The following is a 12061-nucleotide window of genomic DNA, read 5'->3' on the forward strand; positions in this document are numbered from 1 at the left end:
GGTTATTCAATGTGCTGCTAACTACAGTCAATAGTTTGAAACCATCAACTGCTCTGCAGGAGAAAGACAAGGCTTTCTACTGCCATAAACAGTCTTGGAAATCCACAGGGGCAGTTCTTACTTTGTCCTTCAGGGTTGCTAGGAGGCAGCATTCAACTCAATGGCAGTGAGTAGGTGAGTGAGTGAGTGGGGGCGAGTGGAGTGGGGTGAGTGAAATTAACAGAAAACATTAAGAACTAATTTCTGGGGCTTTGGAAAAACCCAAGGCAAAAGGCACTATCTATCAATGGGTCGTTTAGCACTATGGCAATGCTTTTTCTCTTCCTCTGGCTTTTCTTTAACCACAGAAGATAATGTGCATAACTCTCTTCTCAGGTCTCCCAAGTATGATGTAAAACTAGCAACATTTTAGATCCTGTGGATTAGCACCACCCAGAGTGTGGTGCTTAAGGAACTAAGCTTTCTTCTCTGAAGCCCAGTGGAGAATGACTAAGAAACGAGTGGCACTGGGGAGGAAAGGGAGCCAGGGGCATCATAACTTTAACCCAATTTTTTTTTATATCACAAACTTAATGAGCTCACACACTGGAACTGTGCAGATCAAAATCACCTATGGAGTTTATTACGAATAGAAATATGAGGGGGCTTCAAAAACTTTGTAGAAATATTCTGATATTTTTTATTTCCACAAACTTTTTAAGCTGCCTCAGATTCTACATTACCCTAGTAAGTCTTGCCAGTAAAAATAAGTGAAGTTAGCAAACTATTGGCTCTATTCTTTATCAACTATTTTTACTCTTTTAAGATGATTTGACTTAATGTGCATTATCACTGTAAAGATTTTCTCCCTACTGCTTCCCCCCTCTAGAGACTGAGAGAAATTAACAGTATGATCCGGACAGGGGAAACGCCGACCAAAAAGAGAGGGATTCTTTTGGAAGATGGAAGTGAATCACCTGCAAAAAGAATTTGCCCAGAAAATCACTCTGCCTTATTACGCCGCCTGCAAGATGTAGCTAATGACCGTGGTTCCCACTGAGGTTAGTTTCTTGAATGGGAACTGTCTTTTCACAAACTCTGGTTAGCAGCAGCCTTGAACACACACTAGATTAGGAGGCTCTTTACCTTAACCCGGCCAATCAACTAGTGTGTGAAGGGGAAGTTTCTGTGAGATTTTAAACTCACTCTAAGTATATTTACGATATTTTTATTCATCCTTAAAATATTTTCTCTACCAATCAATGCTTACTTACCATCAGCGTTGCTTAGAACAGGTATTACGGAGAATAAAACATGCGCTACTTTGAGAATTAAGTTTCTATGGACAGGCTTCAACAGAAGAACTGTATTTAAAATGCATTCCTGTTTTGTGGTAAGCTCTGGTCCTCATGAAAAGCAAAACAAAAAATAGGTATTCTGTCCTCCATCACTTATCAGGCATCTGAGACTTTTGCATTCCCGAACAACAGGGAGCCCAGATTCAGAAGTCCCTATGAGTCATAGCCCCCATTCCTTTTATGTAGTTCTCCTCCCAGGAGGTAGGGGGCAGTGTGAAAATGTATGTGCAGATGTGTAATGTTTGTGAGTGACCTTATATAAAATGGCACTTTAGGCTATAAAAAGCATGATTTTTTTAACCCAGATTTTGCTATATATTTGCAACAGCACTTTCTACAATATGAGTCTTATTAAGTACAGTGTATCATCTTTTATCATTTTCTACTTTCAAAAACTCAATGTTAAAAGTTCTAGTAGCCACCTCGCGTGTATTTAAAATTCTCCAGTTTTCTGTTACTGTTATACACGGATCAGCTGGCTAAAGATGTTAAATCAAGTTGAATTAAGGGTATTAATGTGAAAAATTATGATCTCTTTTAGAAGGCAGTTATTCAAACCACGTGTATTAAGGTGATCTATTTTAAGATATCTTTGGGTATGTTCCTAGCAGTTGAAAAAGAGAGAACTTTTAGAAGAATTAACAGCGTGATCCTGACAGGGCAAACGCCTGTTTTCCTTAGTATACAGTACCATTCTTACAATTTAGAAAACAATATTTAACAGCGATTGAATTATCTATATATACCTTTGGTAATAACTCATATTCCCAACAGTTTTAAAATTGAATTAATACTCTGATTAGGAGACAATTCAATTGTAAATTGAATCAATATAAACAAAGTTACTAGGTAACTTCATGTTGCTCCAAAAGCAATACGGGACTTCCTCTTTTCCATGAGAATACTATTCTTCAGAAATATTTATAAAAGCTCTTAAGATACTGCAACTACAGTTTTATATGAAAATATTTTTCAATAAAGCATTTATAAATTAATCTGTTTAGTTATATTACAAAAAAAGGTGTTTAGTTTCCTGCATAAATGACAAAGAACAATCATTTATTAGTTTATTTTGTCTCTACAAACACATTAGTCATTCATCATTTAAATATTTGACTTCATTAGAAACCGTTTTAACACTTTTTCTCCTCCAACCATAAAAATACATTAAGTAATTTGCTTTAAAAAAAAACAAACCAACTATGAATAAGTGTCTGGTTTCCTCTCCCTCAACTAGCAACGTACCCAGTGACAGCAGTTTGTAAATCAGTAAGACAGTGGGCTGAGGACTGAGTTCCAAATGATCTTCTGCTTTGGAACTTGCTCTCCCACATCCTACCACATGCACAACCGAAGGCAACGGGTTAAAAATCATTCTGTAGTGTTGCACTCTTCCTACTCTAGGATTAGTTTCAATGAATGCAGCTTACCTTTAGCATTGTGTTCAGAAAAATATTTAAGCCTCAAGGTCCCCAACAATTTGGAGTGTTGAACTAGTTAACCTCCCTAAAACCACTTCTGACAGAAGTAATGCATTACTTAAAGAGAAGCTTCCAAAACCAGTGGGGAGAACCGAAGCACACGTGGAGAACACTGATCTCAGTCACTGTCCACAGTTTTACTCTTCAGGCAGTCCCTTGCCTGGTCAGCTTTAACTAGGCCAGAGTCCAGCGCAGGAAAGTGCACAGTGCACCAGATTCACCACCTCTTAGGTTGCTACTGCTTTCTCTTCTTTACTGAAAGGTTGTACCGAGCCAGGCTTTACCCATGACAGGCCAGCAACGTGAACACTTTTATTGTGCTGTTCTTCAGGCTTCTTCTAGGCACAATCAAAAACAGACATTAAACAACCTACTGAAGAAAATCCAACACCCTACAAACGTGTTGCCCCAATGTTATTGGTATACAATAAGTGTTCTCCTTTCATGACCCTGTAGGAAAGAAACAGTGACTTAACCATTTTTGCAATGGTCATTCACGTACCTTCTGAGTCAACATCTTCTCCCTGGCTTCATCGTGTACAGAAGGATTCCATGGAGAAAAGCTTAGGGAGAGAAAAGTAAGAAAAACAGCTTTGGGCTGACTAAATTTCTAAGAACACCAGTTTTTCCGTAATTAAACCAGTTCCTCATAAAACAGTAAAACGAAGAACAGTTTTAAAGAATGATAATCAATAAGCATGTCAACATGTACTTATAGACATCTACATGATTTTCTCACGTGATAATGATCCTTTATCGAGCACTTTACGTAAGCTGTCTCGTTTAAGCCTGACAACAATCTCAAGAATAATTACTTAAAGGTGAAGAAAGTGAAAGACAGTGAAATTACATTCTGGGTCACCTAGTGAATCTAAACAATAGTCAGCCTATCTGGAGAGCCTATGCATGCTCTTCTGTGCTAGATAAATGGACCAAAGAGCGAAATCACCAATCCAACAGCTGTCAGTTCTCTTCCAGACCCCTTCCCCAAGAGTAAGCATCAGTGCTATGGGACCCCACCACCTCACACGCAATTCCACTTCCTCTATCATCAAACCTGAACGTCACTGTGGCCGTTCAAGAGGGGCTCCAACTAACGCTGCCAACTGAGACATCCTGACATGTGAATGAATGCACACATCTCCACGCCTTCCACCGCCACAATGTCCCAATCAAGGTAAAGTTTTTAAGAATCTCACAGGCATGAGAAATCAAGTTGACACCAGTTTATGAGGATTCTATAAAGGGATATGCACATCCCTTTCAACCACCTGGAGACAGAAGCACAGCACAACATAGTACAGCTTGCCTGAATGACATTCCACTTACCTAATTGCATAGGGGTCTTCTATTTTAGGTTGGTCAAACAAATGAGCCGTGCACACCTTAACACTGTCAACCACTTTACTTTTAAAAAGCTGGACATCTTTTTCGTACCTATTTTAAAATTGAATAAAGTTACCAACTTATTCTAACTTAGCAAATCTCCAAATGTTTTTTAAACAAAGCAGAAATAACATACAGTACTGCAGCCTCTGGGTTTAGGGGGCTTGTTGTGTCAATCTTGTAGAAAACTCTCCTCGCATACAGTAACACTTGCCAGATATGATTATGATTCCGTCTACAGGGAAACAACACTGATTACTGAGGCATCCCTCCTGCTGAATTATGTAACTATAAGAAACACTTCTTTACTAACCTCCATTTTGTAAATGCTCTCTTCACATCCAGTTCGCCTGAGGTGGGATCAACTAGCGGGTGAAAGACGGGGATATCAAACACCAAGCGCTATATTTAAAGAGAGACATGCCCTTTATTGCGAGCAGTGGAGCAAAACACACAACTAACTAGACCCGCAGATAGTTATGAAAAGAGCTTATATTGTTAAAAGCCCAAAAGCTTGCCTTGAGATAATTACTTCTATAGTTTTCCTGTAAAACTGAATTTTGTAATGACGAGGAAGAGAGTCACTTTCCTCGTCAGAGCACCCTGATTCCCAACCACACAGGAAATGCTGAAGTTCCAACCTTGCCTGGACACTGAGTAGAAAATAAAGCTCAAGGCAGAGAAGAGCCTGGCAGAGATGTAGCGAAGCATAAATATCCTCACAATAAGACTACTGGGCAGACGGAAACTGAAATCAGCAAAGTATTAGGAACTGTCTCAGCAGTTTAAGTCAGACATCTACTTACTGGGCAGTCCCCATCTGGGTAGTTATCAGGGATGTAAACTGTAAACTTAAATACGCCATCTTGATAAAGTCCATGCCGTATGAATATTACTCCAAACCACACTAAGAAGAAATGAAAACAGGTAAGGTTTAGTTTGTGTTAGAACCATAAAGCTACAAATTAAGAGTGAATCAGTGGCTTACTTAATGCAGAACGGTAAGATGGCTGCACATAGATTCCTGGTAACTTCTGCTTCACAACCAAGGTACTGAAAAAGAAGCAGCCAAATAATTACTCATGTGGTCATCAGTGACCCCCACAGAGCAAACCATAGCATGTCCACTTTCTGAGACCAAGCATCATCTTTCAAGGGATGGCTGCTGCCCCAACATGGTCAGTCATCAGAACCTGTCACTGAGCACACGATGTGCCCTAAGCCAACTGCAGGCCAGCTACTAGCTTTATAAGCAAAAAAGTGCCCCTAACTAAGAAATTAAATCCAAAATGGGGTACTCGAAGAAGTACTGGAAACCAGGTGATTCTACACAGCGCAGTGGATTTAAGTAAATTAAAGTATTTGTGAAATCGCTGTCACTTGGAATGGCTACAAATGATAGATCTGACACACATACTTAGAAGTCATTTTAAAATGCAATTCTAGGTAATAAAAAGTCCACAGCATTGCCCTCGCTTAGGTGCCATCTTAAGTGTGAGTCACCAGACGTGGCAGAAGTCAGTTTTCAGGTATGTAATGATGCAAGGTAGAGGCTGGCTACAGTGACTGTTACAGACAAGGAAGTCAATGCTTCACTGGCTTTTCTGGAGCCTAGTGACCCACGGGTAGCCATTCTGCCCCTCTCCCTGTAAGACCCTAATGAGAACACTGCCTCAGTAAGACCCTAATGAGAACACTGCTTCCCTAGGGGCTTAAAACACATTAATCTCCCATTCTTGAAGTAGATTGCTGGGCCAGTAGTCATTGTTTTTACCACCTATTTGCCATGACGCTTGCTTACTTTAATTTTTTTTTAGTTATTTATTCTTTTAAATCACTAAAATCCAATCAATAGTGATAATTGGCAGATTATCAACTGGTATGATTTACCAGAAAAGGCAATTCTGTGGTCTAGTACAGAGAGCAGATTTAATCGTCACAATAGAAGTCTGTCCTAACTCCCTGTCCAGCCTCAAACACAAGGCATCAATTATAAACTGAAAGAGCTAATGCTATCAAGTCACACCCATTCAATTACACTAGAGCCTTGGACCCTCTTCCTATTGCAACATTATTATACGCTCCAGGGATGTGGGGAAAGGATGCTTTTACAAATGTCATATCCAAGGGAGCTTTAATATGATGGCTAGTTAAAGTTCTCCAAATTCTCTGTAACACATGTTCAAGTCAAATTCCATCTAAATACACTTGATTTTGAGCCTCTGGGTTGTTTGCCAAGTGCTGTGATATCCCTAGATCTGGGCAGCTGTAGTTCAATTTAGGACTTCAGTATCTAATCAAGTTTTAACTTACATGGAACCCAAATCTTTTTAGTCCCTGCAGTTGCCTAGTTATGCTATAGAGGTTCATACAGAATAAATCAAATCTGTGGCAGACTTTCAAATGGATGAAGAGAGTTTTCAGAAGTTACTTGGTACGTTTTCTCTTCTCCAAGTCAGTGTCTCCAATTCCTTCTACTGTTGACCCCTAAGGTTTGGCTTCCAGACTCTTCAGGGGTGCACTGTCTGTCACAGTGCCTCCTGCTGGTGGTGGATCTGATTCAAGAAAGAGCAGTGCCACTGACCTGTTCTCTCCATTAACCTCTTTAGGAAGTGAGTTCTTCACCTCATCTGAAGTTTGAAAAGAAGTTCCTGGCCTACTGTAGGGTTTTCATAAATCTTAGATTCTTCCTCCTCTTGCTCTCTAAAACAGATTCTACTGGGGGGGTTTGGGGGCCAGATGTGAGTTGAGACTTAAAATTAAATGGCTGCCATTTACACCCGTTGCCTTCAATGATCATTCAAAATGCAACCGAATATCCTTGTTGAGAACTTACAATTCTGCGAGAAGAGAATATTCCAGGTAGAAGGGTCCATAAGAAGCATGTGTACCGTTTGTTGACTGTACCGCTGGAGCTGGAGATGTGGGCTTTGTTATGGGCAAAGCATTTTTGGGAATAGAAGGCAGTTGTTTCTTTGGCGCAGTACGTGGAGGACTGGTTTTCACGTCCCCTGTTAATGGCTTCTCTTCACCATCAGATCGCTATTCAAGATCAAGAAAACAATCTTAACTCTATGCCCTGAAAGTTGCAATTCATCTTTCCAGGGCTTCTTAACGGCATGATCAAGAGCAGGCAAAAGAAGAAAGCTAAACCAAGAGTATAAAGCCTTAGGAAACCTCTTTCAGTAGCTGCATCCTCCAAAGCCAATAGTCATTATTTACATGATTCAGTGAACCAGAGAAAGACGTGGTTTTACTAAGCAATTAGGCATTGTACAAAACCTAGAAAAGTGCCCTTGCACCCTGATACTCTGGAAGGTCAGGTGCTAAGAAATTCAACAGCATGAATCCTGGTGACTGAAATGAGTCACTCCCTGATATTGTTAGCACCTGGGTGAGAAAACAAAGGAAAAAACTAATCTTTTGTTTTTTATCTTGTTCCTAATGGATATGTTTCCATATTTGGGATATCACCAGCATACATTCCCATCCATAGTCAAAGACAAAGGTCTCGTGAATCAGAGAATAACCTATCACCTCGGAGGCACTTCCTTGGCTCAAGTGCAACCAAAGGCTGTTTACTTAGCTGAATACAAAATGTATAACGGGCATAAAAATAAGAGTCTTAATAGTGGCATATTTCTTCTTACTCTTCTGTATAAAGTAAGCTTCCCTAAAGTGAAAATGTACTATTTTTGTAACGAAGAATAAAAATTTTGTTTAGAACAATTCAACCAGTGATCTCATGTCTGACTTTAGCATCTTGGGTTAATCTTTCCCCCGGTTTCTCTAATCATCAAATCCAACTTTCAGTTCACTAGGAAATCTACTATAATAACGTGTCACAAACGTCATTTGTGCACCTACAAACTAAATCAAAATAACCTTAGCATTGTAATTACCAGAATAATTTATATTTGAGACATAATCTCAGTCTCAGAAATCAACATTAGCCAACAAAATAATTATCTTTCAATGGAAAATCTAAATTAGAAGAGCGAGTTATTCTGTAAAAGTTCTAGGCAAGCTTGGTATGGATTATTTGCGGCTCTTCTCTGGTCTCTTTTCTGACAAAGAAGAAAATGGGTTTCCTCACTACTTTCTTGACTATACTCACTTTGCGTACAGAGCTTGTAGACATGCTCCAGAAAGGGTTCATAACGTGCACTCCAAGCAAAGAAAGGCTGTGGCCTGGGGCATCAAACTCCCGTCCTCACCGTCCACTGTACCTTAAAACAGAGATAGGAAAAGCATAAAAACAAACAACTTCTGAAATGATTAAGATTTGAATCGGACACTTTATAACAAAATAATGCTATTTACAGGGAGCTTCAAAAGGCCATGGAAAAGTTGTTATTTTTCACTTCCAATTTCCAATAATTTTTTGGAGTACCCTCAGATAAAAAGCAATTACAGCTTAAGAGTCGGGGGATAGGAGGAGGGAGTCTTTAGACATCTTCTTTCCTCTATATTCCCTCCTCGGTCTGACTCTAATCCCGTCCTCCTATAAGAATCTGTGAACTGAGTCCCCGTTCATGGTTCAGAATATTCAGCAATAGTGTGGCTTTGGTGCCCCAAATCAGAAGACGTGGACTATAAGAATTGCTATTAGCACAATATCTAGGCATTTAACTCTTGGGAAGACAAGTTCAGAAGGCTCTGCACCCACATACACAAAACTTGCATCACTGTTCCTAGGACTATGGAAACAAATGACACCGCTCCACAGTGGCTGATTCCAAGTGTCTTAAATAAGTTGCCTTAAGTACAAAATGACTGCTGAGTGAAATTTGGAGCCAAAGATATAAACAGCAGAAGCACAGCAGAACATGAACATCTTGATAAGACAAAAATGGGTAACACTGTTCTGTCAAGATCATGCCCACAAAATTTCTTTTTTCAATGGCTAGAAATATAGAAACTGCAGGACTACTCTTTTAGAGAACTGGCAAGATGTACATACAGATGCAACAAAGGAGGGCAAAGAAAGGCATTTCGCAAATGCAAATCTTCCACTTAAGATTCAAATCTTGGATATAAAACGATATCTCAAAGGTCACAAAGTCAGTAGGTCATTTACTAAAAATACAAGGGAAGAGGCAGAGGCAAAGAAGCCAAGCTGAGTCTTAGGAACAGAAACTTCTCTAGTGATTTCTTCCAAAGCTGTTAATGTTTAAAACAGGCCTCCTCATCTGAATTCCTACTTACACCAATAAAAAGGCTGAAGGTGAAAAGGGTCAAAATTAAGAACATTTTACTTAGTTCATAAACAGATCAGCAGAGAACCATGTAGCAAGCATCTTTATTGTTTCCTCTCTGCCATGGGTGGGTACCAGTGCTCCCAAACTCCACCGGTGCCAATTACTGCTTGGCTTTCCTAAGATGATGCCACCCAGTAATTAAATCTGAGAAACAAGGAACCTGGTTCTGCCACTGATCTGTTGACTTACATCCAATTCAGCAGCAACAGCTTTTGGCAAATCTATCTTTATAAGTGACTATGACACAGATGAAAATAGCTGAACACCATAAAAGCATGGGGACATGTTTATATTGGGTCCAGATAAAAACAAGATTGGTTTTCAGATCCAGAAGTATTGTAGTCTACCATATAAGCTTAGGCAGACCCAATTTAACAGAGGACTGCCACTTCTTGGGACCCAATGTCCTAATCTGTGAATCGAGTAGGGAGAACCAATCGCCTGCCTAGTCCATTCCAAGGCTAACATGCTATGATTCTACAATTTGCCTAAAGACCCTTTGAATCTACAACGTGCCCCCAGTTCTTCCGGTCTTTACATAGCAAGTTTTCCACTACTTCGCCCTAGCTTTTTAAATATTCATAGCAGCAACATAACCACCAAGAGAAATCGTTACTTTGGAAGCACTTTACAACCAAAGCGCCATAGTGGAAGGTAGATATGTCCTCGTCTCTGGAAACAATGTTAGATTTTCTGCTGGTTCAGCCAGTCCCTTATAGAGCTCAGAACCCTAGGTGTCACGAGCCGAGGCGAAACTGGAGACCAGTGCCGTTTCTCCTGTGTGCCGCAATGCCTCTAACAGGCATGAACTTGAGAAGTCATCATTCCAAAAGACGCTAAAGAAATTTCCAATTAAGAGGCGACAGGGCAGGGTCCAAAGAAAAGTCAAAAACGACTCCCAGATGGGCAGCAGGTCCCGGCCCGGTGGCCGGAGGCCGGGCACCCTCTCCTGGGGCGGTACCCGGCTCCACGCACGCAGAGAATCTGGACAAACCTGTCTCGGAGGTGTTGCTCGGCGGGGGCCACGTCCTGGCCTCAGCCAATCTCCTGGCGCCGGCTCTTGGCCTACCTGGGGCCCGTGGGCCCCACCGGCAAGGGACCAAGGGCCAAGTTGGGTGACGGTCCCTCCTCAAGGAAGGGACTGGGACTGAGCTGGAGAGGGCAGGCCCCAGACCGGGCGAGGGGCTAGACCTGCCTCCCTCCTTGGGGCCAGCCTTCCCAGCCCCCAGGGCCAGGGGTGGGCAGTAACCCGACGCAGCAGGTGCCTGCAGCGCGGACAGGTGCGCGGCCAACCCCCGTGTCTCCGCGCAGCCACCGTCGTTGCGGGGCCAGGAGGGCTCGGTAGGGCAGCCAAATGCCGGCCCCAAAGACACCGAGGCCAGGGCCGACGGACCCCTCGCCCTCGCGTACCTACCGGACGGTCTGGCAGTGCGCCACCCCCACGCAACCTTCAATGCGATGCTTCGGGCCACCAGGAGCCGCCGTCGCCAGCCGACAGCATCTCCGGCCACAGCACCAGCCCGGCCCCTGCTCGGTCCCGGCCCCGCCCAGCCCTGCCCTTCCCTCAGTGTCGGCTCCGCCTTCCCCGGGCTTCCGCCCCAGCCTCCCGGCGTCGACTGGCTCCCTGACCTGCCCGTCAATAGCGTTCTTCCGGGGGCGTTGGCCGAGCGCGCTACGTCCTGCCAATCAAATCCTCTTCCTTCTGGTAGGGACGCGCTGGACCCGCCCCCTTACGTAACAGCTTTGGGGGGGCCCCCCCGCCCCCGATCAGTCACGGAAGTATTGGCTCTTTGACCAACGGTGGAAACAGGCGCCTGGACATAATTGGCCACAGCGTCCGTCAATCACCATAGAAACCCGCCTACAGGTTTATGCGGGCGGGCCGCTCCTGCCACTCAGCGAGGCAGTGATTGCGGGGGATTTGTGGCGGGGGTGTGTGGGGAGGGGGTTCATCCTGGGCGGGTCCCAGGCTTTAGGGGACTTGGTCGAATGTGGGGCTGCAAGTTGTGGCACGGGGCACTACTGGGGGGCCGCAGGACCCCCGGGGACCGCCCGGGCCAGCGCTCTGCCTTCTGTGGCTCCTCCTGGTGGCACCCCCACATCGCCTGGCGGAGGGAAGGGTCTGATGGTTGTCAGGTGCGAAGAACAGACACCCATACCTTGTTAAAGCAGAAAGGGCCTAATGGAGGTGGGTGACCGGGACTGCGCTGCCGGTGGTGCTTCTGAAAAATGTTCACAGGGGTCCAGGCCGCTAGGCGAATCTGGAGAGCGGCGAGTACCTGAAATGGACATTTACAACACCCACACCCCGTCCCGAACGGGAGACCCTCGGAAATTCGTCCTGTTCTTCTGATTTTTGTCTTTTCCTCTGACCCGTCAGCCTCCACTTTGATCTGAAAGACCCAGGACCACACGGAACTTTTCTTTGCTCAAAAGCCTTGCCACAGGGGGTCATTCCATACTAAATAGAAACAGCCTTTAAGGCAAGCCCTGTTGGAAGAGCATTCCCACATTCCCTTCTCATCCCACACACCTGCCAGACGATGTCTGTGGCAGCTGCAATGGGCTTTCACCCCTGAAGAGCTTTTCTCACAAT

The 12061-nt window shown here is 43.4% G+C and overlaps 2 protein-coding genes across 4 annotated transcripts in view; one reads left to right on the forward strand and one right to left on the reverse strand.

Moving 5' to 3' along the window:
- RBL2 (RB transcriptional corepressor like 2) overlaps positions 1-2533 on the forward strand; it is an 82075-nt gene extending 79542 nt beyond the window's left edge. For both annotated transcript variants that reach the window (XM_075537373.1, XM_075537374.1), the window contains one exon: positions 869-2533. In XM_075537373.1, the coding sequence (XP_075393488.1) occupies positions 869-1039 (171 nt within the window). In that variant the 3' untranslated portion in view covers positions 1040-2533. The remainder of the gene's footprint in view (positions 1-868) is intronic.
- Positions 2392-11013, reverse strand: AKTIP (AKT interacting protein). Of its 2 annotated transcripts, none has more exons than XM_075537376.1 (10): positions 10880-11013; positions 8322-8433; positions 7041-7246; positions 5193-5257; positions 5011-5111; positions 4518-4606; positions 4341-4439; positions 4148-4255; positions 3321-3381; positions 2392-3153 (listed from the first exon to the last, which is right to left on the reverse strand). In XM_075537376.1, exons 2-10 carry the CDS (start codon positions 8361-8363, stop codon positions 3046-3048), a joined length of 879 nt encoding a protein of 292 aa, XP_075393491.1. In that variant the 5' UTR covers positions 8364-8433; positions 10880-11013; the 3' UTR covers positions 2392-3045. The 2 variants fall into 2 exon arrangements, with proteins under 2 accessions (XP_075393491.1, XP_075393490.1); XM_075537375.1 differs by having other exon boundaries at positions 2392-3156.
- Between the last annotated feature and the right edge of the window lie 1048 nt (positions 11014-12061).

Source organism: Tenrec ecaudatus, chromosome 18 (assembly GCF_050624435.1).
Source record: "Tenrec ecaudatus isolate mTenEca1 chromosome 18, mTenEca1.hap1, whole genome shotgun sequence".
NCBI lineage: Eukaryota > Metazoa > Chordata > Mammalia > Afrosoricida > Tenrecidae > Tenrec > Tenrec ecaudatus.